Source organism: Pezoporus flaviventris, unplaced genomic scaffold (genome assembly GCF_033815535.1).
Source record: "Pezoporus flaviventris isolate CSIRO_AGI_PZ_B2104156 unplaced genomic scaffold, CSIRO_AGI_Pfla_v1 ptg000070l, whole genome shotgun sequence".
Taxonomy (NCBI): domain Eukaryota; kingdom Metazoa; phylum Chordata; class Aves; order Psittaciformes; family Psittacidae; genus Pezoporus; species Pezoporus flaviventris.
This window is the reverse complement of record NW_026892618.1, coordinates 7,394,415-7,422,221: the sequence shown is the minus strand read 5'-3', so window position 1 is coordinate 7,422,221 and position 27,807 is coordinate 7,394,415. Positions and strand designations below refer to the sequence as shown.

Below are 27,807 nucleotides of genomic sequence, written 5' to 3'. Positions count from 1 at the left end.
AGATCTCCACCCCTTGCTGCAATTATAAAGGCACTAACATCTAAGGAACGAGCCAGGGAGGAGTTGGAGGGCTGACTCCTTTTCTCTGGAGCACTGGGTGAGAATGTTGCAGAACTGTTTAACTAGTAGGCAATGAATTGTTTCTTGGGATGAGAGCTCATCTCTTTCTTGTGTCTCCCAGTGAGAAAAATGTGGCTGAAGTTTCTTTTGGCTATTCTTCTCCTGCATGTAACAGCTGCAAAGGACCCTGAGCCGTAAGAACTATCATACTATTGCTAATACTGTTTATGATAAGGCTTTAAGAAAATGCTAAAATGAGTGCCACTAATTTTACTTTAAGTAATAAATACTGCCATGACTAATCTTTTATATCTGGAGAGTTAAGTTAAACTGGAATGTAGATGGGAAGTGAATGGTTCTCATTTAATATGAAGCACACCTTCTGCCTTCTGCAGAACTTCTATAGAAGTTGACAAGCATGTTCAGAAAGAACAATAGTACTAGTAACAGCAGTGTATTCTGCTAAAAGAAGGTGAGTCCAGGACTCAGGTAAAGGACAAAAAGACAAGAGTTAGGGTCACTGGCAGAGCTGTGGGTTGGGTTAGATCTAACCAGGGATGGGTTAGATGGGAGCTGCAGGGCAGGAGTGAGGGGCACTGGCACAGCATCCTATATTTAATCTAAACTAATCAGTGGGCATGGAATAACAATACTTTGTATTTCTCTCATCTTGTTGAGACTGCTTCTTCTCTTTCTATGGTGTGATCACTTTCATGTTTGGATCTCATAGGCAGTATGTCCTGATGGTGCCTGCTGTCCTCCAAACTGACTCTCCAGGTCAGGTTTGCCTGCAGCTCCTTAACCTCAACGAGACAATATCCATCAGAGTCATCCTAGAATATGGTGCTGTCAATACCACTATTTTTGAGAAAACCATGACATCAAGTAATGATCTCCAGTGCTTCAACTTCACGGTAAATTAATTTTAATTAATTTCCCAGTGGAAAAGAAATGTGAGGTGAAATAAGACTTATTGAAGAAAAAAGGAAGCAGAGGAGAGATATATAGTGACAGACAAGGAGGCATTTTTAATAAACAAAAAATTACAAAGGCCCAAGAAAAGTGATGGAAGGTGATAAAGGTGATGGAAGTGAAAGGGGTGTCTCTTTTTAGGAGTCCAGGCCACAGGTATAGGTGTTCAATAGGTTCTGGAGCAAATTACTTCAAAACTAACAACCTCCCCTTGTTTTCCTCTTTCCTTACAGATTCCTCCTGTCAATTCTGCCCCATTGGCTTTCATTTCCTTCTCTGCTAAGGGTACCACAGTCAGCCTAGAAGAGCGGCGGTCAGTGATGATCTGGAACGCAGAAAGCATTGTCTTCGTGCAGACAGACAAACCCATCTATAAACCTGGACAGAATGGTGAATATCTATTTAGTTTATAACATGTCTCTTAGGAAGCAATATCTTCAGACAGAAATTCTCTGCCTGGTGTTTTCAGTTTGAGCTACAGTCTAGGCAGTTCAGAGTTTCTGTTAAGACCATTACAAGTGTGGAGCTCAGTCACTTTCAGGATGGCAGGAGACATGGCAGCCCATGGTATCTATCATTTTATTTGCCCTTCCTTTGATGCTGGTCAGCATCAAAGTCTAAAGATAAAGAGTGAAAGCCATTATTTTAAAATTAATTCTATGTCTTTAAAGACAAAATCATGCTACTTACCTTCTGGGTTCTGATGGCTTTGGACTTTATATTGTTGTTTTTCCTGCACTTACCCTATTCCCTTATGAATACTTCTCATCTGGCAATTGAACAGAGCTCCATGTATGCAAAGAACCATTTATCTTTCTCCATTCCTTAATTTACTCCTAGGCTTTAAGGCTTCTAACACACAGCTAGAACACTATAAGAAACACTATGATAATACTTCTTTCCAGAGCTCAGCCAGATCATATAGCCCTTAGATTTGTATCAGCTATGCTTTACGTAGGGATGTGTTATAGCTACATAGACACATAGCTTGAGGGAAAGCTTGCCAATCAGAATATGATGCAACCAAGTTGTCCACAAAACATGGCTTTATCAGTTGTCAGATGTCTTGGTTTTGAGGTGGGAGAAGCAGTAGTCTAAATTAAATTATGGAAAGGTAATGCTTTTTAAGGATATTTTGGAAACACACATTTATACTTTTCTTTGCTGTTGTGGTTTAACCCCAGCTGGCAACTAAGCACTCACCCTCCTTCCCAGTGGGATGGGGGAGAGAATGGGAAGAGTAACATTGAGAAAACACGTGGGTTGAGGTAAAGGCAGCCTAATGGGACAGAAAAGGAAGAAAATAATAATGACAATGGTAATCATAATGATAAAAAAATGAATATACAAAACAAGTGATGCAAACTACAGTTGCTCACTACTTGCCAACTGATGGCCAGCCTGTTCCTGAGCAGCAGCCCCTGGCCAGCTTCCACCCCCAGTTTATATACTGAACGTGATATCATATGGTATGGCATATCCTTTTGGCCAGTTTGGGTCATTTGGGTCAGCTGTCCCAACCTCTGTTGGCTCTCCAGCCTTCTCACTAGAGTAGTTCTTTGCTCTCCTTTTAGTATTCCTTTTGCAAAAAAAAACAAACAAAAAAAAAACAAAAGAAAACCCCCAAAACCCAACCCAACCCAACCCAACAAAAACCTGTAGAAGATGAGAACAAACTGAACTAAGATGAATTACACTGCATTAGGAAAAACTTACACCTCGTCTACTTCCAGTGATATTTGGAACTTTCTTCTGTTCAAACAAACCCTGCTTTAGATATGGGGAAATGAAGAGGAACAAGTTTGTTTGCATCACGCACATGGTCACTGAAAGAACTATGGCTGTCACTTAAGACTGCCTGACCTGCACAGCAGTTCTTGTCTGAGGTTAAGCAAACCTTCATGAACAAATGTGAGAACTTGATACTGGGGAAAAGTCCATTCAGCAAAGTCTTTGTAGGATTCTTTTACCTTCAGGTGAATTTTATTAGCTGCAATCTGTGCAAGTGGGACTTTTAGAAGCTCCAGTGAAACTGGGAGTTCTAATGAATGCAAAACACTGTGCTCAGCCAAATAAACTACAATTAATGCTAACAGCCTGTTCCTTGTCTTTTCAGTGATGTTTCGTGTTGTTGCCCTGGATTTCAATTTTAAACCTGTTCAGGAGATGGTGAGTAAATAGTAAGATTCCCCTGTATTTAAAACTGCTGGGAAACAACTGCTTCTCAAATTTTAGGTAAACAGCTGCTGTGGCTAAAATAAGATGTTGCAGAGACTAAATGCCAAAGAATTAACATGAGTGTAGTAGGCTTGATTCCTGACATGACACCTCTTGCTGTTTCTGGGGAAGAGGCTCAAACCCCCTTCACTTTGTCACAGCAGACATTATTTTAGCTTTGACCAGAAAGCCCACGGTTCAGTCTCTTGCTATTACTGTACAACAATTGTTGCTTGCAAAATCTGGTAAGTCACCCATCTGCTACTTTGTCCATTTTAGAAATGGGGAATGAAAATGAAAGTTGTTCCTACAATTGTTTATCTCATCAGAGGCACTCTTTGCATTGCCAGCAAGCTGCCTTCATGCTCACAGTGCATAAGCCAAGAGATAGAAAGGTCTTTAGTGGCCTCCCCTCATGTGGTTGTAATACAGAAGACATCAGAGTGTTACCAAAAGAGCTGATGCTAATAAGAAGAGTTAGGATATAAAATCAAAGAAGCCCTAGTCATGGTTTTCATGCATCTCTGTAACTCCACTTACTCAGCTACTCTGGGATTGCACTAAATTCAGTAAGATCAGAGGCTGCCCTGACATTCTCATTTGATCTCTTTATGTAATGTTCTTATTGAAGTAAAACTTCTATTAAACTGATTAAAGTAAGCAATGAAGATATCTGATTAACGGCATTATACTGATTATTGATTATGCATCTCTCACAGTCCTGGTGAAAAATAATTTGTGTTTGTTCAGCCATCTAATCTCTTCTCCCACTTTGTTTATTCCTCTTTCAGTACCCCTTGATTGCAGTTCAGGTAAGAATTCTTTCTCTTTGTACTGTCTTATTCATCTACAAATAAAATCTAGGGCACACATGCTTGCATTGGTTTGTATGTGTCTACATTCAGACAAATCTTGCTCCTAGGTACACTGCCAAAAAATTAACAGAAACTCCATAAAATCCCAGGATCTTGTTTGAGCTTTAGTAGCATGGAAAACATTTCTATATTAACTTCAGCAGTCAAAAGTTGTACTGTTCTTATGCCTACCTTTGTCTCCCTCCCACCTCCACCAGTTTTCTCAACTTATTTTTGGGTCTAGCTTTTCACAAATCAAGTGTTCTGAAATCTATGAATAAATATAGGCTGTAGATACAACTCATAGAATCACAGAATCATAGAATAGTTAGGGTTGGAAAGGATCTTAAAATCATTCAGTTCCAGCACCCCTGCCATGGGCAGGAATGCCTCACACTAGACCATGTTGCCCAAGGCTCTGCCCAACCTGACCTTGAACACTGCCAGGGATGGAGGATTTTCCACTTCTTTGGGCAACCTGTGCCACTAACTCACCATCACATTAATTACAGGTTATGTTAGCACTTCAATTGCATTTTGTAAGGATTTTTAAAATAGCAGTTGCAGTTCATGTCTAGATAGTATTCTTGCAAGTTTTCATGTTATACCATGAAGCTAAGTTGACATTACTTCGTTTGCAGTGGAATATACATATTTTCAGCTCTATGTGTGTTTTCTGCAGCCAGTGCTTTAAAGAATTCAGGGAAATGGTGTGAGTCTTCTTTAGTCTAACTAGCATAACTCATGCTAAAAGGTAAATGACACCCTAGTGAATACAGAAGAACTGCTTCCTTCCTTCTTCCAGCAGCTGAAAAAAGCTGGGGATGCCAAAGGGCAGGATTTGTGTGGGATAAGCTCAGTTGAAGTGGGAGTACAAGGATTTTCTTTCTCTCCTCTCTTGATGCAAAAATAGAGCAACATGCACTAAGAAGCCGGGAACAGCAGTATTGTTCAACATCACCTGATGATTGAGACCAATACCTAGGCTAGCAGAGGATGCCTAAATCTGAGATCAGGAGATGAGACTCCAGCAACATTAGCAATAAGAGTACCAAGGCATAATTTATCTCAATACACATGCCTTAAGCAATTTCCACAATGATTTAAAACAGCTTGTCCTACTTTCTTTTTTGTTTCTGGTTTTGTGTGCCAGTAGCAGAAGATTTCCAAGGAAAAAAAAAGGAAAAAAAGATAAGAGTCTGTATTGTTTTTCTTCTGCAGGATCCACAGGGCAACAGGATCTTTCAGTGGCAAAATGTGACGTCAGAGATGTATATTATCCAAATCGAATTCCCACTAACTGAAGAGCCTATTCTGGGGAACTACAGAATTATAGTAGCAAAGAAGTCGGGAGATAAAACAAATCACTCATTCCTTGTGGAGGAATATGGTAAATGCCACCCATTGGTTTTGTTTAGAGTAGAAAACGTTATTAGATATAAGCCCCTATCAATCAGACCTTTTGACTGCTGAAACTTCAAACAGCTTCCTGGCAAATGGAACTTCAATCATTTGTCATTAAGAACTGGAGAGGGAAAAGAAAAAAAAAAACAACAACAAAAAGCCAAATAGGAGAAATTAACCATTTTGCACAGGTTCAGCCAGGAAAATAATCTGCATAACAAATCAATACATTGATTGCAAAACTCGCTGTGACAAACTAACCTTCTTCCAGACATGTCCATAAACTTTCTTGTTCAAAGCTCTGTAAGGCGTCTAGACATCACAGGATTCACCTCAGAAGCTCTGTTTTCTCTTCAAAGCTTTGTAGAAATAATTTAGTGAGCTTTTGCAGGTCAGGCCACTTGTCAAACATTTTGACACCCCAGTTCTGTGATCCCATTCCCTCTGTGCACTAACACTAGTGATATTATCCTCATTTTCTCTTTCGTTTCAGGAAGGCCTGCAACTTTGCAATTTGTCAGCGTTGTTTTTTTTATTCTTTTCATTCTCTGTCCTAGTGTTGCCAAAATTTGATGTCACAGTCTCTGCACCAGAAAGCCTTACAGTCCTGGATTCAGAGTTTACTGTGAGAGTCTGTGGAGTGTAAGTACCAGGTGCAGAGTAGTTAGGAAATATGCTGAAAAGCAAGAACTTTCCAAGGACTGGGGAAAGAGACAGGCTTACTCAAGAGACTAAAATGAATAGTGCCTCAGAAGAGGCTGGAGGTTGGTCAGGGATGACTTGGTGGTTGGAACTTTTCCTTTACCTGTGCGCTCATCTCATTTATTGTAAGAGTATTCTCTTCCAACTGGTGTTTGGTGAGTTGAATAAATCTTTTGAAAGGTCTCTCCTGATAAAGGAGGACGTGTCCACTCCCAGTAACCCACTTCAGATGGAGACCTTCATACAGCAGAACACCACTGAATTCTAGTGGGGTTCTTAGGGTTCCAGCTGTCTTTAACCACGCCTTCCAAGCTTAGTCCTTCAGAAGGACCTTGCTTACTGTAACACTACGATCTTGTAATATAGAATCCAGGGTTGAAATCCTGATCCTCTTGCAGGTATGAGGAGTTTTGCTTTGATTTTAGTGTGTCTAGAAACCCAGTTGAACCTAAAGAGTGGGTACAAGTCACAATTTGGTTGGTAGACATGTCTGTCCATCATGCTTATAGAGGTATTCATGTTTAGGGATGAGGTAGAACTTATTAATATTTCAGCTTCTGAGTTGTATTACCTTTTGTAACAGGAGGAGAGTTAAGAAAAGCCTGTGAAACTATTCCATTCTCTGACTTCCCAGCTCACTTCTGGTCCTGGATCTATTCCTGCATATGTTAGCTTAAGTCAATTTTTCAGTCATCACTCATGGACTCCTTTTTCCATAGGTACACCTATGGCCAGCCTGTTGAAGGGAAGGTCCAGCTCAGTGTGTGCAGGAATTTTGATTCTCATGGGAGATGCAAGAAGATCCCAGTTTGTCAATCATTTACCAAAGATGTATGATACACAATTGTTATTCCTCTTTGTCCTCTGTCTTGTTTTCTTGCTTCTCTCCCATTGTTCAGCACACTTTTCTTTCTCTCTTTGATCCTTCACCTCATCTACTCATCTTGCTAGGGACTCTGGGCACCTTATTTCTCTTGGTTTCCTGCAGGCCTGAAGGAGGTCTGACATGTTCCTTCTTCACGGCTATTTCCCGTCTGAAAAGTGTAGACAGTGATACCTCCATCAGTCCAGTATAAATAATGTTAAAAGTGTCAGGAAAAGACTTCACTTGCTAAAGAAGGGTCCTGTGTATTGCAGGCATTCTTTGCAAGCTGTGATCCTTGGTGACAGGATTGTTTTATTTCCTATTCCAGCTGAAGACTGGCTGCCTCTCCCAGGTTTTCAGCTCCAACATCTTTGAGCTAAATCGCATTGGTTATATGAGGAATCTTGATGTGAAAGCTATTGTCACAGAGAAAGGAACAGGTAATACCTTCTAGACAGTCAGAAACTGCAATGGTGGTGTGGTCAAAAGGGGAGTAGGAGATATTCAGCATCTGCCTGCTGACTACAAGGATGTTTTCCTGAAGAAAATCCATTTTTATAAGATAGTAACCATCTCCAGGCAAACTCTAACTCTGAAGCTATATGAAAGACAAAATGTGTCTTCCTTTGGACATTTCTTACAGGCCTGCAACTCACAGCTACTCAGGCTATTTCCATAACTCGGGTGATGACCAGTATACAGTTTGAGAATGTCGATCGCCACTACAGAAGAGGAATTCCTTACTTTGGACAGGTAAGTAAGGGTGTGGAGAGCTTGTATTGAAGATGACTGACAGGCAATCACATGACAAGAGTAATAGGAACATTTGGGGCACTGTCTGAGGTGGGTGGTGTTCTCCCCGCTTCTCCTTTTTGCATACAGTGTGCTATTAGTAAGTCTAAATACTGAAGAGTATTAGTATATTCTGAGTTTAATTTTGCCAGAAATACTTTGAATCAAAACAATCCAATAACTATCACTTTTCTAACTTGCATTTTTAGCTTGATATAAATTACTGCCTCTCCCTTCAGGACTGACCATCATATGACAGCTAGAGATTAATAAAAACGCTGGGGGTAAGGGAAGAAAGAGTGAGAGGAATTTAAGAAAAAAAAAAATCAAGGAAATAACAGCTTCTGTCTTAAAAAGCTCTTTCATAATTTTATGTTTTGTGACAAATCCCACATAACTGTCATTGGCTTAAAGGGTAAGGATAAATCTTTCTCCTTCAGTTCATTTTTTTTTTTCAATGATGAAAGGATAGGAGATATCTTACCGATAGCACATAAAGGAGAGAAGAGATTGTCTTCCAAGGATTATTTTTTCCCCTCGAGAAAATGTCTGTATAACTTTTACTTGGTTCCCACTCCGATCTTCAGATTGCTGTGCACCTTATCACCCCTTACTGAAGGAAGGGGATCAGCAGGCTCCCATGGGGCAAGGCGCCACAGTGAATTCCTCAAACACATGCATTGGCAGGTGTAGAAGTTAAACATGCTGAAAGACATCTGGTAGGAGCCTGGAAAGTCACATCTCAGACACAAAGCTGCTGCTGCTGGCTTCAGGCAGCTTCTTTGCTTTTGTGCAAAACCCTGCCCCCTGAATGTCATACTATGGGAACTATTGTCTCCAAGTCACTGATACTCATACTTTCTCAAAATGCAGCATGTCCCAGTCCGTCCTGGTGCCACCACATAAGATTCATAGCCTTTCCCTGCTCTGTGAAATGTGTGTGCTTGACGTATGTTGTATTCATTACTTTCGTTGCATTCAGTCCCTCTGAAATCAGTATCACTCTGAGTACTGCTAGCTCTCTGTTGTTATTTTTGTTTCAGAGGTCATTGTCTCTGCTGTTTCTGGACAGTGAGGATAGTCAGTGTCTTAAGCTTGTAATTAATATATTATTACTTCTGCCATCTTTCTTTGGGAAAAAAACAAAATGAAACAAAAACCTAACTTAAAATGAATGTTCAGTTCTAACAACCCAGAATTTATCTGATGGTGCCTGATATCTTTTATTTGTTTGTTTAACACATGAACAGCAGAAACAGTGGGGACAGGATGAGAAAAGAGTTTAAAACAAAGAACTGGAGGAAAGGTCTTCAGATACTGAAAGTATCAGCAGCAGACTCTCAAGACTAGCAAAGATAAAAATGGAGGAAAAGCGATATATCTTTAAGCTGGAAATGTGTAGCCAGAGGGGTCTGATCAGGAAAGAGATGAGACATAAGTTCTTGCTCCACAAAGGACATTATCAAGGATGCAGAAGATGCTGAAGAAGATCCTGCTCCAAAACTCATAAGATAGCTGAAATAGATGCCAGAATGTGAAGAAAGACATTTCAATTCTTAAGTATTGCTTTGAAGGGATTAAAAAAAGCAATTCTGTTTGGCGAACAAGGGAGCACAAAACATTAGCATCTACAAACAAAAAGATAACATGCTTGAACATGTCTCACATTCTCTTCTACAGATCAAGCTGGTAGACAAAAACAACTCACCTATTTCCAGTGAGGTTATTCAGCTATTTGTCAATAACAAGAACACAGCCAACTTCACCACTGATGATAATGGCATTGCAGAGTTTAGCATTGACACATCCAAAATGTTTGATCCTGAGATCAATCTAAAAGTGAGTACCAAACGAGACTGAACAGAGACACAAAGAGAGATGACTGCTCTCAAATTGAACCCTAAAAAGATGGGATGAGGCTTGAATTCTGGTAATAAAAATAAAGCTTTCTCTGGATTATTTCGTATTCTAGAGGTCTCAAAAATTACTATAAAAGCAGTTAGAAAAACACCCAAGTTGTTGCAATGCAATGGCTGGTGCAAGGCTGCAAGGCCATTGTGCTACTATTCTCTTACCAGTTTGGTTTTAGATGCAATTCTGAAATAGATGCATTCTATCACCTGATCATTCTGATGTCAGTATGTGATAATGACATGTGTTTTGTTTTCCTTTTCTTCCTCATGCCCTCTCCTGCTCAGGCAACTTATAAAACCAGTGACCAGTGCTACTCTGAAGGCTGGATAGAGCCTTCCTACCCCGATGCATTTCTTTCCATCCCGCGCTTCTACTCCTGGACTAGCAGTTTTGTGAGGATTGAACCTCTGTGGAAAGATCTGACCTGTGGGCAGAAAAAGATGATCACTGTGCATTACATTTTGAACACAGAGGGATACAAGGGCATAAACACCATAAACTTCTACTATGTGGTGAGTGTGAGGTTGTTGCATGGTTTGTTGCATGGTTTGTTTGACTGGACAGCTTTCTGACAGTCCATCCACAGCAATTACAGCAGCGAGTACTTACAGCTTTCAGATTTTTGCCAGCACAATGACAGAAACAGCACTGAGGTGGTCTGGCAGAACTTCTTGCTCAGGGAAAATGACCCCCATTTTGGGCCATGTTATTCTATCTCATAGTAACGAACCACCTTCATAATGTCTCAAGCCAGGATTCTTGTCCCTTCCCTCCAAGAAACTCTTTACGATATTCCCTGCCTCCCCTTTCCCTTCATTTTCCTTTTGCTTCCTGACCAGTGACAAGGGTACCAGCAGCAGCAGCAGCGGGGGCAGCAGCCAGCATGTCCCAAGGCTGATTTTTAAGCATTTGGAACCATCTCAATGTACATGCTTTGATTGCCCTGTCCACGTACATTGAACTCAATTGCTGTTTTCTCCCTCCAACCTCTATCAACATATAGATGTATTGCTTTTCTCTGCACAGGGCATGGCAAAAGGCAAGATTGTCCTTGCAGGGGAAATCAAAGTTAATATCCAAGTTGGTAAGTTAAGTTGCCAATTCATGTGTCTGCATTAAAAAACCATAAGAAGGGGTGGTTGAACTGAGGACCAAGTCAGGACTCCCTGGATGTATACAGCAGCTACTGGGAGGGATATATTGCTCTCCATCAATTCATGTGTCCGTGATAGTACCACTAACATCACCATAAAGTCATATTTAGTCCAGCACCTAGATCATTTGATATGAGTCAAGTAGTGTCCTTTAAAGATCTTCCCAACAGATAATATAAAGAATGCAAAGTGTCTGCCTTTGGCTGTTTGAATGTGGAGACATATTTAAATCCACAATAAATCTGAGAGTGTTTGGATCTAAACCCAGGCATGTCACCTCCTGACAAATCCAGGATTTTTCAATTTATTGTCTAAATACAGATTTCTCCATCAACTGGTACAGTTATATGCCAGTTGAGGATGGCTACTACTACAGGAGGTCTTTGCAGTTCTCTCCTTACTGGTCCCTTTCTCTTTCCTAACAGATCAAAATGGCACTTTCACCATCCCACTTGTGGTCAGTGAGAAAATGGCTCCAGCCGTTCGGTTGCTGGTGTATATGTTACACCCTGACAAGGAACTGGTGGCAGACAGTGTCCGATTTCCAGTTGAGAGGTGTTTCAGAAACAAGGTGAGAGATACTAGGATACAGCAAGTCTTACCTGCGGCCAGATAAATACAAATTCTTTGTGCACACATTCATAACAGATTTCCAGTTTTATTTCTTGTTTTTATCCACTTCTATCAACATTACTGTCTTCATTCCCCTTTTTTTCTCTTTGGCCTTGTATCTCTCTTCTATCACCACCTCCTGGCCTTATCATCAAATGATAAAGCCCCTTTGAACATTAAAACCTACTTTTTAGGAAACCCATACTACTCCCAGATGGTTCCTGCCTCTCTTGAGCTGTGTTAGCATCCTATTTGGTTTAAGCTGCATTTCTTTAGCATAGTGAGCACACTTCAGCCTTATCCCACTTCACCATCAAATCTTTTACACTTTCCTTATTGAAAAATGCAGTTTGCAACAGAATCACACTTTTAGTTTAAATCACTTGAGGTAGGCTTTATTGAAGCTATCACAGGAATTTAAGTGTGCTTCCTGCCTAAGCCCCCATTATAGCAGAGGCCTGGTCAACAGAGACGGTGGGGACCAAGCATCTCTACAGGCAGGCTATCTGTGCTTTAACAGAACAGCATTCTACTCTCCTTCTTGCCCTCCACACACACACACACACACACACACACAGGCACAGAGCAGCCCTGAGCAGTAGTGATAAGCCATACCAACATCTGTTTGATAAATTTCAGGTCCAGTTGCAATTCTCTGCAAAGCAGATGCACTCAGCTTCCAATGTCAGTTTAGTCATTGAAACTGCTGCCAACTCCTTCTGTGCTGTGAGGGCAGTGGATCAGAGCGTGCTGCTCCTGAAGTCTGAGACAGAGCTGTCTGCAGAAATGGTAAGCTGCCCAAACAAACACATTGTCTTTTTTTTAACTCCTTCATTTCAGTGTCTCTCCACTTGAGATTGTTAGACCGTGTTAACAACTGTTATTAGCCACTCTTCCCAGTTCAGGTACACTGCCCCATCATCCAGATCATTAATGAAGATGCTGAACAGGATTGGACCCAACATTGACCCCTGGGGTACACCTCTAGTTACTGGCCTCCAACTAGACTTTGTGCCAAAAATCATTGCCCTCTTGGTCCAGCTGTTCAGCCAATTTTCAATCCAGGAAACAGCACTGTTTCAAACAGGCTAACATCTCAGCTTTGGCAATCTGCAGCACATGGTGGTGTAATCGGGACTGATCTTTCCATACAAACAAGTTTTGTGTTTGCTTCCCCCTCACAGATATACAGCCTGCATCCTCTGCAAGACTTTCAAGGCTATATCTTCAATGGGCTCAATCTAGAAGATGATCCCAAAGACCCCTGTGTCTCATCTGACAACATCTTTCACAAAGGCTTGTATTACATGCCTGTAATGTCTGGATTAGGACCAGATGTATATCAGTTCCTCAGGGTAAATGTTCTGTACATTACTCAAAACTATTCAAGTGAGTTTCCACTTACGTAGCTTTAGATATTTCTGCCAATAATGCTGTTAGTAAAGCTCATACATGACAAACTATCCTCATCAACATCTGTTCTCAATTGATGCTGGTGTCTACTGTGATTTTCCAGCATGCATAACACTCCCACAAGTCTCAGCATAGATGTCTCTGAGCATGTCTCTGCATAGATGTCTCTGGACATGTCAGAAAAACAGTAATGAGAAAGTGGGAGGAATGGGATAAACCTCAGCTACAGTATGGTTATGGCTAACACAAAAGTGTGTTTTTTACAGGATATGGGCATAAAATTTTTTACCAACTCAAAGGTTCGGCAACCAGTTGTGTGTACTAGTGAGTCTTTAAGACCTCCACCATATTTCTTGAATGCAGGATTCATGGCTTCTACACACCATGTCAAATCACCAGGTAATATAGGTGACAGGAAAGAGATTTTATCTTTCTCCTTAAATGAAGTGGTATTCATGTGACATGGACATGGGCATGGGCATGGGCATGGACATGGACATGGACAGTACTCATGAGTCATATTGGGACTGATGTTTAATACTGGTCTAGCACAAAATGAGGTGGCTTAAGATAATGGCCAATACCCAAAAACTTCTTTCTGATTCATGTCCAGTTTCATGCTGGAAAGTGTCAAAAAAAGTGTTGAGTGTCACACAAAACTAACACTGATTCCCTTCTGACCAGAGCTTGTTTGAAAAGACAGTGAAACAGTGTGGACAGCAAACAGATACAAGAGCCAAGTGACCTGAGTTCTAGCCCTGGGTCCCTTGCTCGTATCTGGAGACCAAAGGACTTCAAGTCATGTTTTCTTTCTTTGTGATATCAGATTATACCTTACTCAGAGATACATTAGTTAAATTAATCAACATTTGTGTGGCATTACAGATAATCTCAGAGAGATGCTAATCATCCTTCACACTGGCCCATGCGTATTAGAATCTGTCCTTTCTATGAGTCTTTGTTACATGACCCAGGTTTCACTAAATTTCCATTATCTCTTTCAAGCTGAAATTGCTAGAGAGGAACGTGGGAAGAGGCTTACCCTTGAGACTATTCGGGAATTCTTCCCTGAAACTTGGATTTGGGATATAGTCTTGATCAAGTGAGTACTGCTTCTTCCATCTCTTTGCCTTTTTATTCAGACTAACTGAATATGTCCCCTGATGTCCTGCAAGGTGGCAATTCCTTGCCACCTCTTCTTTCCTTCTGGCCTGGAAGACCCAGCTTTGTCAATCATCACCTGACCACCTGCCCTCCTCTTTTCCATCATAAAATTACCCTGTCCCAAAGATAACTATTCCCAAATGTGTGTACCATAAGTCATATACTCTTCCTAAGAAAATGAACACCTCTATTCAAAATATGAGTCTGTCCGCAAGAATTCTGAGGTTTCTTTCTAAACTCAAGGAAATTATGAGCAGAAGAACTTTCAAATGGGTTTTTCTCAGAAGACTTGGGTGATAAATTCTGGGGGAACTTGGATGTGGGATTTCTGCAGACGGAGCAGGAATAATTCTGATTTTCAAACGCCATTGCCTCTACTGAGAAGCAAGTTATATGAAATTTAGCCTTTCTAAAGTCATCCTTTATGCATTCCCATCAGCTCTACTGGAAAAGCCAGCATCTCATATACCACCCCTGACACCATCACTGAATGGAAGGCTAGTGCCTTCTGTGTGGGAGAGTTGGCTGGATTTGGTATGGCTGTGCCTACCACCCTGAAAGCCTTCCAGCCTTTCTTTGTGGACTTGACCTTGCCATACTCTATCATCCGAGGAGAAGATTTCCTGCTTAGAGCAAATATCTTCAACTATCTTGACCACTGCATTCAGGTGTGTACTTCTTACTTAGACCTTACTCCATCTCCAAAGAAGCTGCAGCAAAATGATTAGTATAGGTGACTAGATCTGTCCCTGCCTTTGATTGGCATACTGCTCATTGTATCTGACCATAAATTATCCTGACTTGATTTGTCCTCCCAAACCACTACAAAGCAGAGGGAAACCTGTGTGAACTTAGACTAGGATGGGTGTGTAAGTAACTGTCTCACAATCCATAGAGGAAGGAACAAATGCTTGGCAGAGTATCATTCATCACCCACAGTCATGCAAGCCATCAATGGCTGTAAGTGGGGTTTTTTCTTTAGGGATGTATGTGAAACTGCGAGGAAATGAAGGGCTTGTGCTTGCCAAACATAAGACAGTAGGACAAGCAGGAACTGGAGAACAGACAAACCCTTTCTCCCTGGGGCAAAACTTCACAGAAGTACCAAAACAGGGCGCACAAAAGTCCAGTACTCGCTCTACAGAGTATTTGTCCAGCTAAAGGCTCTATTGCTCCCAGGTGCTGGAGGACAGTACTCTCAATATTCAGTACTTTCCAGGCAAATTGGTTCCAGACCACAGCTGCACTGCACTTCTGTATGGACAAAGCTTACACATGGTTTAAAGGATACCTGAAGAAAGAAAACCAGGGATCTTTTATTTGGCTTCTTGTTTCTTATGCTGTATTTAGGAATCCTGAAAAAAAAAGAGGCAGATGTGGAGTCTAGATTTCTTTTGCTTGCTGAAATGTTGAAAATTAGCCCTCCAGTCTCACAAGGAGATCACCAGCAAAAAAGTAAAAATCAAGACAAAATTTAGGAATGTTTTTTATTCCAAGCAGTTTGACATAACAAAACAAAAAAGTTTAGTGTTTTAAACAACCTAGAAAAAAAACCCCAAACCTCTGTTTTTGAGTCTTTCATCTCTTAACCTTGTTTTCCAAGTGTTTCGACAATAACAGAACAAACACTGATCAATGATTTCCTTTGCCAATTAGTTCAAAACCATTAGCACCAGGTCAACTGAATATAACTCAATGTCTTGATCAGGAATCAGATGCATGCATAGGATATTAAACATCTCTATGGAGAATGTCATGAGAAGCAACCTGCTAAGGTTACATCTAATGAGTGATTCATCTAACACCAGCATCTGAGGCCTTAACCTGCTCTACACTGTTAATATTGGACTTAAAAAGAGACTACCTCACCCACTCTACCAGTAAAGCACCATTTACCTATGGTACAAAACGTTCATCCCATCACATCTGTCTGTTTTCAGATTAATGTTTCGCTGTCAGATTCCCTTGATTATCAGGCCAAACTCATCTCCCCAGAGGATGATGGATGTGTATGTGCCAAACAAAGAAAGACCTACATCTGGAATATTTCTCCCAAAGAAATTGGTAAGTGTGTTTGAATTTATCCCTTTCTCTGTCCTGAGATTGATACTAATCAATTTACACCTCACCTGAAAAACTGAATCCTCTTCTACCCTGGAGAACTTGGTCTGCTACTGGTCTTTCCAGCTGTTTGGGCTAAAGACCTTCTCCACAACTGCAGTGTGTTTATCCTTCCCATTTTCAGAGTTCAGTTCTCTTTCTACTTCTTACCTAGAGTGACTAACCATTCATTATGTTGCACTACTTAACATCTGTAGATATTCATTACCAGATGAAATTTCTTACTTTAGCTATCATTCTGCATGACAGAGGTCCATTTTTTCTTATTTTCTGCTACTATTTAAGGTAATGTAGTATTCAGCATTACTGCAGAGACCAAGGATGTTGAACCTTGTGAAGACAAAGCACCTAGGAATGGCAGTATTGACTACAGGGATACCCAGATCAGAGCACTGTTGGTCGAGGTACTGCTGACAGGTCTTACTATCTGCCCTGTAATCCCTTCCATGAGGAAAGAAAATTGCAGCAGAAGTGCCAAAAGCAAGTAAAAGCTTTTCAGATTCCCTAAAGAACTCCTGATTTGGCTCCACCTTCATCTGTCTGGGACAGGGTCTGGCTGTTCAATCTAAGACCAAGTCCACTCCCATCTGATGTCCTCTTCCATGAGGATCAGTGGGTGTTGGTAAGTGCATGTCTCCCTCATGCGGAGGAGAAACTGGAAATGAGGGACTCCATCTTATGGGAACTCCCTTTTAGTGGAAGCCACATCAAGTATGAACGTGTAAAATGTTGCTTCAATCCAGCTGTCTTATGATTCAGGAGGATGGGGTGAAGGGTGATTCTTCTGTCACTGCATTTCTTCTGCATGCTTTGTTCTCACTCTCTGCTTGTGTCTCTTCTTCCCATGGCCATGCAGCCTGAAGGAATCAGAAGGGAAAAGACTCAAAACTACCTGGTGTGTACAAAAGGTAAAGTTCTTATATATTGCCGTCCTGAGAGGAACTGAAAGGAAGGCTGGAGTTTGAAATGTTGCTGTCTCTCCCCTTTTTCCTGGAATTGCCTAAATGGCAGCTAGTGTGAGTGTTGCAGTTCAATTCCCTGCCATGAAATTCTTGTGTGATCTGGTGCATGTCATGTAGGCACTGTCTCTGCTGCAGCCAGCAGTGCTGAGATGCTAAAGGAAGGCTGCTATGAGACTATCAAATGAAGATTATCTTTTCGTGCAAGATCTGTCCTGTGTTTCATACACTTGTAGAAACTCACTCAGTTTACTCATGTTGACTGCGGTACTCCACTTGAAGGATAATTGTAGCTTGCAGCTTTGCCCTTATAGTGGGAATGGGAGAGGGAATGTAAAGCTCCTTTCCAGATCATCTCTGGTACTGACAGCAAACGGTTTCCAAGGTTTCATGAAAGCTCTGACTAAAAGAGGCACAAAAGCAGCCCTGGCCCTCACCAACCAGCTCTCCTCACAGTCTCACTGGAAAAATCTCCAGAGTCCGCAGACACTAAGGCCTGTGAGCACCAGCCTTACCCTGTTCAACTGGTTTCTGTTCAACAATGACAGTTACTGCACTATTTTCCTGGCTTTCACAATTTTGCTTTTTCTGTTCCCCCTTCTCTGTTGATGTCCTTGGTGACAGCTGTGAACTCCTATCTATTGGTGCCTCTTGTGTGCAAATTTGCGCTGCACAATTTCATGCTGCGCAATTTCTACCAGGAGCATTTCACTGCTATAACCAATGTTCCCATACAAGCAACCACAAGATACTGAATATTTTTCTCCACAGATGATGTGGTTATTCAAGATGTTCCTCTAAGTCTACCTCCAAATGTGGTGGAAGGATCAGCCAGAGCCTCCTTTTCTGTTGTTGGTAAATATATGATTAATAAAACATGAAAAGAGAGAAAATGTAAAAACATAAAATGAAAGCTTTTTCAGGATTCAAAATGTGAGTTTCCACTCACTGGTTGGAAGCTTTTGAGCAAAGAGACTGATTCTTATCTTGTCCAGGAATGTTCTTTGCTGTATCAGAGAAATTAAGATTAAATATCAGTTACATCTTTCTTCACTCTTCTGTTCAGATTTATTGCATTTGAATGTTTTGCTTTGAAGTAGCATAGTTCTGGGTTATGACTTCAACCTACATCAGCCAGACTCATGCCGGTATGACCTTTTTCCACTCACCCATCTGCACATCTGTGATAATGGAATCTTTTCAGTCTTTTCCCAAAAAGGACTTGGTTGCATGGCTCACTAGTCATATAATCTCTGCTTTGTAATGTTGGTGATTTCAGCTCATTCCAGAAATCTTTTGCTGGGTCTGTGCTATCTCTCATAAAAATAGGAGCTGTCTATGATACATCTACATAACTAGTGTTCCTTTCTAGCATTAGTTGTTACTTCTGTGATACATGGTTCACTGTAGTATTACTAGGCTGCTCCCCTTCCATCGTCTGGAAACAGAAGTTTTCTGAAAGTTCTTCTTTTCATTTCTAATAAGCACCTGCTTGAAGTGGCACTACAATAGACAACATTTCTGATGCGGCCAATTTAGACTAATTAAGGACAGACAGGGGAGGCATTTCTTTGCTGACTGCAAAGCAGAACAGAACAAAGCACTCAGCATTGAGAGCTTCGTGCTTGTTGGAAAGGTTTATAACATGAGCTAGGCTTTCCATGACTCTGCCTACAGAATGGAAATAACTGTTTGTTTCAGCGGCCATGAGTTGAACTAATCCTCCCTGGCATCTCCTCTTCCCCAGGTGACATCATGGGCACTGCCATGCAGAATGTGCACCAGCTCCTCCAGATGCCGTTCGGTTGTGGGGAGCAGAACATGGTCCTGTTTGCACCCAACATCTACGTCCTGGACTATCTGAATAAGATAGGACAACTGAGTGAGGAGATCAAATCCAAGGCCATAGGATACCTAGTGAGCGGTAAGAGCTTTGTGCTTCCCTTACACTGTATGCTGAAATTCCCATGGAGGCCCAGTGAGCAGAAGCAGCAGCGTGGCTATGCTAGTAGTACAGCTCTGCTGCTGTAGCACAGATCAGTGACCCAAAGATCTGCCCTGATCAAGACACTTGTTATTTTTGCTTAATCTTCTTTCTTCCTTTATCCTATTTTTCTGAAGCTCAGCTGTTATGTTTCCTTTAAGGTTCTGTCTTTCAGTTCTTTTCTCTTTTTCCACCCAGGCACAGCATGTATCCTAATCATGTTAGCTTAGCTAGAGCACAGAGCTGATACAGCTCTGCCTATCCTGTGACTCAGTGCTCCTGCAGGACAAGATGGTCCATGCTTCCATCAAAGCTCCCGCTGGGATCCCCTGCTGGTTGGTAGATATACACGGACTTTCTACTCTTTCCTACTGTGGTTTCAGGTAAATCTGATAGTAAACACAACAGGGTTTTGTTTTTAACTTAGGGAACACTTCCACTTCCTTGTGTCTGCAGGCTACCAGAAGCAGCTGTCATACAAGCATCCCGATGGGTCCTACAGTATCTTTGGCACCAGAGATAAAGAAGGGAACACCTGGTGAGTGACTGGGAGTAGAAATGACTCAGAGATGAATTCGCATTGAATTTATATGACCCAGCTGACATTTTGGTTTGGTCTCCTGCTGTCTCCCATGAACCCCAATGCACTGCAGTGCTCTGTAGCTAGGATCAGCCCCAGAGTGAGCAGGACACCTTTCCTGTGTCCCATATAGCTACCACTCCTTTAACTACTGTCTTCTGGGGAGCACAAAAAGAGAAGGCAAGCCAACAACATGTTGGCTGAAACTCTTCATGCTTATGCATGACTTTTTCTGTACCTACTTCCAGTCCTCATCTCACAACTTCATCTTTCCCTTGCAGGCTCACTGCCTTTGTCTACAAATCATTTGCACAAGCTAGTCACTTCATCTATGTTGATGAAAATGTCCAGGCTCAAACCCTAATGTGGCTGGCAAGCAAGCAGAAGCTAGATGGCTGTTTCCGAAGTGTTGGGACACTTTTCAACAATGCCTTGAAGGTTGTAGAGAATTACATCATGGTCAAATTTACACTCTTTTCATTAAGAACATGCTCTCCCATTACAGTCAAAAATTATACTTTACTCCTATTGTTTGTCCTCTGCCAAGGACTAACTTTCCGCCATTTACAAAGACTATTTTCTGCTCAGTCAGCTTCCCCACACTGTCCTTTGAGCACCTGAGATAGGGTTACAGGGCAATAAGCTTGAGAGAGTGATGTTTTTTGAGGAGACAGCAACAGGTTTATCTTGATTTGAAAGCTATTTAAGAGCTTCTCACTCATGTTATTCATTGATTATTCCTCTCTCCATGTCTTTTTCAGGGAGGAGTAAATGATGAGCTGTCACTTTCTGCCTACGTCACCATTGCCATGCTAGAAGCTGGTCATTCCAGCTCGGTAAGGAGACCTTCAGGTGCTGCTATTCAGCTGAAACTGGTCCCCAGTGTTGACTTAGCTCCAGCATCTCCTAAAAACTGCCTAGATAGTAAAGAGAGAGAGAGGGGGAGAGAAATTGCAGGAAATATGACTGTGTTCAGTATCTGCACTAGTTGCTGTGATAGAGAAGTTCTCCATCTATAGAGATGTGGGAGAGCCACCAGCATGCATGTAGAAATTGTCAGACCTCAACTCAGACCTCAGTTGTCAGATCAGGATTAGATCTTCTATTTGAGAGCCTCAAGACACTGAGTGACACATTTTACTTTCTGGTAAAAAAAAATAAATAGTAGTAACACACACACTGTGGCTTAGCCTCAAATATGGCTCAGTCAAGAAAGTAAATTATTGTAAGTAAATCCATGAAATCTATAAATGGAACTAAAAGCTATGTTGGATGAAAAACATCAGAGTGAAAAGCCCATCTGCCTTATTTAAAAAGTAGCCAGTACAAAGGAGACTACAGAGGAGATGTTAGATTTCAATATATGAGTTTCTCTGCCTCCAATTTGTCATATTCTTTCTGAAGACCTTCGTGATTAGTGCATTAGCAAGGACACAGAGTCAAACTGTGAACATTTTTTGCTTGGTGTAAACCTAGTATGACTCCACAGAATTATATTAAAATTAAACCAGAGTCACTGATGATAGAGATTACTAGGCTAGATTTGCTCAAGACAACAGGCTTTTGACCTTGAAAGTGCAGAGTAAATTATTAGCCCAATAAGTCAACCATATACTGGGCTGCATCAAAATGAGAGTCACCAGCAGGTTAAAGGAGGTGACCCTGCCCCTCTGCTCTTGTGAGACCCCACTTGAAGTACTGTGTGCAGTTCTGGTGTCCTCAGCATGAAAAGGACATGGAACTGTTGGAACAAGTCCAGAGGAGGCCACAAGGATGATCAGGGGGCTGGAGCACCTCTCGTATAAACACAGGCTGAGAAAGTTGGGGCTGTTCAGCCTGGAGAAGAGAAGGCTGCATGGAGACCTCATAGCAGCCTTCCAGTATCTGAAGGTCGCCTACAAGGGTGCTGGAGAGGGACTCTTCATCAGGGACTGTAGCAATAGGACAAGGGGTGATGGGTTTAAACTGAAACACGTGAGTTCAGGTTACATATAAGGAAGAAGTTCTTTCCTGTTAGGGTGGTGAGGTCCTGGAACAGGTTGACCAGAGAAGTGGTAAATGCTCCATCCATGGCAGTGTTCAAGGCCAGGCTAGACAGAGCCTTAGGTGACCATGGTCTAGTGGGAGGCACCCCTGCTTATGGTAGGGTGGGTTAGAACTAGATGGTCTCAAGGTCAATTCCAACCCTAACCATTTAATTAATTCTACAATTATCATAGAAGTAAGCAGAAGAAATAAGCTGTGAAAGAAACAGGATGGTCTTCTGTTTATAGACAGTCATCTTTAAGAACACACTGAAATACTACTTGATTTTTCTGAATATTTCCTCCAAAATCCCTGCTTATAAAATTCTGCATTCTCTCTCCTGAAGTCACTGTACAAACTGAAGTCCCATTCTTATTGCTGTGATAGAGACAAGATGAAGAACAGGTTTAAAGAAAATAAATGTTTGATCAGGTGAAGACCACTGTCCTGAATTAGACTCATGTGGTTTTACTGGTTTATTTATTGTTATCTTTTTTTAAAGTATCCTGTAGTCCGAAATGCCTTTTTTTGCCTGGAGGCTGCATCTGAGAAGAATATCAGTGAAGTTTACACTCAGGCACTCATGGCCTATGCTTTCTGCTTGGCTGGAAAGGCAGAAAAATGTGACTCATTCCTCAGACACTTACAGAAATCAGCAAAGGAAGTTGGTGAGTTTCAGCCTATTTGGGAATTTCGGAAGCGGGAAGAGGGACTAGATCTTTCTGCTGGTATGTGGTCTAATCTTGACAATAACAAGAGTATAGGCACTTAAACCAACCTCCACAATCTATGGAGTTAATTTACAGCACATTTGTTGCTCTGAACAGAGTACTTGTGAAAAAGAGTTCAGGAGACAGTATGTCTCTGAGGCAGCATAGAGCAGTGTCACCTATAAACCATTTTGCTTGCTCCTCACCCTCTTGTTGTTCAGATGGCTCACAGCACTGGGAGCAGGAGAAGAGGTCTCCATCAGAAAAATCTCCTTCCTTCCTTGACCATGCCCCATCAGCTGAAGTTGAGATCACCAGCTATGTGCTGTTGGCATTGCTCTGTAAACCCAACCGAAATCAAGAAGATCTCACAAATGCCTCAGGGATTGTGCAGTGGATCATCAGGCAGCAGAATCCCTATGGAGGTTTCTCTTCCACCCAGGTGCCAAAACTCCCTTCTAATCCCCAACCGTGCTAGGAACTGGGGCAGGTTCAAGGTGCCAGTGGGGCTTTGACTACCTAGTCTTATTTCTCTTTTGTATCTGCTGTCTCAAACACAGAGACCAAACCTTTCTCATTGAGAGACCAAAATACTTTCCCCCCTCTTCTTCTCAACTATGGAAAGGTTAATGCCATACAAGAGTAATTTGACTAGCAGCAAATACAGATACTTGTGTTGGGGATGGGCCTAGAAAACACCAAGTCCCGGCTCTTATATGACCAAGAAATGCTCTGTAGGTCCCTAGAAAACACATGCTTCACCATTATGAAAAACTCTATTGCTCAGATTTTGTTGTGAGGTCTTCGTATGAGTAGAGAGATTTCTTCCACCCTGAAACATATATGCCAAAATGAAATGGCTCCTTATATATGAGAACCCTGGAATGATACACAAATTCAGGGTTCCTTTAGCCATGATGAAGCGACTCTGCTTCATATTGGAACCATGACTTCGACCTCCCTGCACCGGTCATGCTGTGTAGCTAATTGCCTTTTATTATTTTCTTTTCCTTCAGGACACAGTCATTGCTCTTCAAGCCCTCGCTGCTTATGGTGGGGCCACCTACAGTCCTGTTATGCAAAACATAGTGAAGATCACTTCCCAAAAGCCATTTGAGAAAGTATTTATTGTCAACAATGCAAACAGGCTCCTGCTGCAACAGACTCCCCTTCCAGAGGTCTCTGGGAAATACAGACTAGCAGTGAATGGCAGTGGATGTGTGCTTATGCAAGTAGGTGTATACTCTCCCCTTCATTGTGCCTCACATCATGCACATGATACAGCCATGTTTTTCACGTTTCTCTATCTGATTTCTCTTCATTTTTCCTAATTATTCGATTGCTGTAAGCTATTTTAAAACTCTTTTTCCCATACTACATTCTGACTCCTGTGGAGTCACAGCACGGTAAGAAAGGAGTCCTTTCCGATCCTCTTTCTGGAAGGTACAAGTACCTTCATTGTTAAAGAGCAGAAGTCTGGTGTGTCCACAACTGATGATGTAAACAAAGATCTTCCACGTAAACCCAAGGGCAACAGGGAGCTTCACTACATCTAGTAGTTCTTTGGAATGCAAAGAAAAAACATTGGCATGCTTGAATAAAAGGGCTTTTTCCTTTCCCAGACAGTACTGAGATACAGTATTCACCTTCCAGAGGGGACCTTTGGATTTTCTCTCTCAGTACAGACATCAAATGCTTCCTGCCCACCGGATCGACCAGGAAAATTTGATATTGTCCTCATAAGCAGGTAACACACCATCAACAAACCAGCTGCACAGAAGACAAGACATGCAGGGAAGATTGCTGTGTGTATCCAGTTCTGCTTATAAAGTCAAGAATCATAAACTGATCAATGTGTTGATGATATCAGTCTGTAAGACACAATATCCCAAAAGATTTTGTGACAGTAACTGATGGTGGTAGCACATACTTGGCCCCCTCATACTAGGGGCTTGTGCCTCCCTCTGGCTGCATGAGGCCAGAAGGATGGTCCAGACTGACAGGGTCCTCTGTTGTTTCAGTTACACAGGGAAGCGCAGCAGCTCTAACATGCTCATAATAGATGTGAAGATGCTCTCTGGCTTTGTTCCTGTTAAGTCTTCCCTGGATAAGGTAAGCTATAGGAGCAAGATTAAATGAGTCACCCCAGGGACTGAGAAGACTGGTCCTGATGAAAACAGAAGCCTGGTTAAGAATCATTCACTCACAAACCCTGTGAGATGTTTCATGGCTGCACTTCTCATTACTGGGTGGAGGGAATTCCCTACGGGGAGCTGTGACTACACAGACCTTCCCAGATTAAAAACTAGGAAGGGTTCCAGGTTGGGCCTGGACCAGCTGGCAGCTGCAACTGGGAGCTGACACTGCACAGGTAGGGAAAGGGTGGGAAATCTGCCAGACTACACAACACCGAAGTCAGGCAGAATTCTCCAAATTAACTGTAATGCCTCTCATGCCCCCGGGAAGCGCTGAAGTCAAGTGGCAGGAATTGCTTAGTCTATATAGCATCATTTGGTCTCTATCAGCTGCTAGCTCTTGATAGCTGGCTAGGAACAGAATCCTGCAGCCATGCAGTGGTAGTGTCTGAGGTAGAACTTGTTTTTTAATGTTTTATATTTATCTCCAATTCCTTGTTTTAAAGCTTGTTGACAGTCATACAGTGATGCAAGTAGAACACAAGAAAAACCATGTTCTCCTTTATCTGGAAAATGTAAGTTCTGATCGCTGTTTATTTGAATTTTGCAAAGGGTGCAAACAGCATATAATAGATGCACCTACAGTGTGAATATACTGGATAAATTGTATGTACCATGTTCCCTCCCTCATCAGTTTTCCCCTGTAAAACCTAAGCTACTTATTCCTCAAACTGCATTTAACATCCCAAACTCCCAAACAGTTTCAAACTGACACCTGCCCAGCTAGCAACTGTAAGTTAATAAAAAAATAGTACATAGAAATTAATCAAAATTCCTTCTCCTTTCAGTCAATAGCAGATAAACACCAGAAAAGATGTCTCTTTGTGTGTATGTCTCCTTGGTAGGATTGTCATAAACCTCCGTGCTTCCAAGAGGACATGAAACACTGCTCTGCTCTGGAAAGATATTCATTATATCTCTTATGCTGATATTGACTAACAAAAGTCAATACCCCAGTGATGTACATTGGTTCCCATAAGTTTCTTGGTGGCGCATAAAGCTCATGTCTGAAAGTGGTGGGGCTGGAATACCAGACTTTATCATTCTGACCACTGGAGAATTAAGCTTACTCTTTTGGGACTGTTTTTAACTCTCTGACAATAGGATGTGTAATAACTACAGAATCAGGTAATACAAGCAGGATAGGAAAACTACAACTCTTCACTTCAGTTTCACTGTGGACTCCAAACATATTTCAGATAATGGATGTCCCACATGTGTATGTGTGGCATCAGTGGGATTTGGAATACACAATCTATCAGTTACCACCCTTGTCTGCTCCAGATGGTGTTGCAGAAATAAAAAAACTTATGTGATCCTTGTCCCTCCATTCGCAGATCTCGCAGAAGAAAGGGAAAGAAATCACTTTCTCAGTTGAGCAGGACTTTGTTGTGACCCATCCCAAGCCAGCTTCTGTGCAGATCTATGATTATTATGAAACTGGTAAGTCTTTGATTTTAAGCAGTACGAAGCTTGGGGGAGGGACAGGGACAGCAGAAGCACTGCATGCATTAAGGAAGATACAGAACCTCCTGGACCTAAGATTTCTCTGAACTCTTATCAGGATCTGGATTTAGTATCAGGGGAGAGACTTATTTCACTTCTGTGATCTTATGCTCAAGGTGACAAGTGGGTATAACTAGAAAGCTACAAAAATTCACAAGCCAGAATGAAGGAGATTTCAAGGATCTCTGGTTTAAGCAAGCGTGGGGTGTACCTACATCCAGGGAAAGTCACCAGAAGCGGTCTGCAGGCTAATAGGAACATTTATTTCCTTCTTCTCCAGAAGAGTATGCTGTTGCTCAGTATATGTCACCTTGCAAAGAGGCTGTTGCAGAAATGGACTAATGATTAGAGAAGGTAAGTGAAATCCAGACAAAAGTCCCAAGCAGGTGAGAAGGTAAAGTATAAAGCAGCACGTGCAGAAGGATGGGCATGGTGAAGAGAGCAATAACTGTTTCTGAGGAAATGGACTCTGCGGTCACCACCAGGCTTTTCAGAGAGCAGCCAGAGACAGTGGCCAGATCCTGTCTCATGCTGTCACAAGTCCTGTCACGGTGACACATGCTCATTGGACTCCAAGAGAAGACCATGTTACTGTTCATGGGAAGAGCTCAGCCTCTAGAATGAAAGTGAAAGTGCAGAATAAAGGAAAGACTGGGAAATATCTTCAGGATTTCCTCAAAAGCATACATACTTAGCAAGGAATAATCTCCCTACAGCCATCCTTGAAAGCCTGTCCTGGTTCAGCACAGCAGTTATGTTGACTGCTATCTCACGAGCAGTTTCGGAGGGGTATAGGCATATATCCCACATATCCCACACAGTTTTCTGCCAGACTTTGGTCCAGCATTTGTCTGTTTTGCACTGAAGGGGCTGATTACCCTGTACCTGAAACCATATTTTAGATCCTGATGGTTTGTTCTCACTGAGGTTATTTTCTTTTGGATTTTCCCCTACAGGACCATCATAAATGTTGAACAAGTGGTCAAGAAACCTATTTTCTTCTGTCATTAAGTGCTGGGAAGGGCCATTTCACCTTACTAATCACAGTGGGAGTCTGTGACATCATTTGAGCTAGTGTCTGATTCTCTGTTTCCTTTCATGACACGTCTTTACATCCATGTCATAATCATGTATACCTTTCCGTCAATAAACTTCCCTTTTACATTGGACATTGGCTTTTTTCAGCGTCACAGAACAGACATTTTAATGACAGTCCACATGTTACGTTTGATGACTGGAGAGGATGAAGAGAGACACACATCTGTCCTGCCTGCACCACTCAGCCTCCTCTCCCAGCTACAGCTGATAACCGCTGGCAGCTACTGTAATATGCAGCATACTCGGTCCCTCCACCTTTCAGAGAGCAGGACCCATTGCTCATAGCTGCTGAACAGCCTCTCACCTTTACACAGCCCTGCCAGGGTGCTGCCTGTCCCCTGTAGCATAAAAGTAGGGTTGTATGTATGGACATCACAGAGTGACTGCATCGTGGTTAGTAGAAAAGAGGGTGAAGAAAGGAGCAGGTTTCAGTCCAGGCCTGGTAAGCACCTGGTCCCACACCCTTGATCTGCCCCTGACTGGCTCTCCAGTCCATGAGACTGGCC

The 27,807-nt window shown here is 41.9% G+C and overlaps 1 protein-coding gene across 1 annotated transcript; it reads left to right on the top strand.

Annotated features, from left to right (window-relative positions):
- Positions 1 to 132: 132 nt before the first annotated feature.
- LOC133278977 (ovostatin-like) lies at positions 133 to 27,678 on the top strand. Its single transcript, XM_061472305.1, is given in 36 exon segments — positions 133 to 254; positions 791 to 974; positions 1,266 to 1,422; positions 3,149 to 3,201; positions 4,041 to 4,061; positions 5,325 to 5,493; positions 6,065 to 6,149; positions 6,929 to 7,040; positions 7,403 to 7,514; positions 7,718 to 7,827; positions 9,547 to 9,705; positions 10,065 to 10,292; positions 10,807 to 10,864; positions 11,360 to 11,505; positions 12,186 to 12,335; positions 12,731 to 12,901; positions 13,226 to 13,358; positions 13,965 to 14,061; positions 14,563 to 14,791; positions 16,064 to 16,187; positions 16,530 to 16,648; positions 17,101 to 17,152; positions 17,975 to 18,058; positions 18,951 to 19,127; positions 19,644 to 19,725; positions 20,049 to 20,205; positions 20,529 to 20,603; positions 22,295 to 22,460; positions 22,724 to 22,944; positions 23,519 to 23,734; positions 24,125 to 24,249; positions 24,524 to 24,614; positions 25,144 to 25,212; positions 26,035 to 26,140; positions 26,484 to 26,557; positions 27,160 to 27,678. Coding segments are annotated over 35 exon segments (4,422 nt in total). The 3' UTR covers positions 26,546 to 26,557; positions 27,160 to 27,678.
- The last annotated feature ends 129 nt before the right edge of the window (positions 27,679 to 27,807 follow it).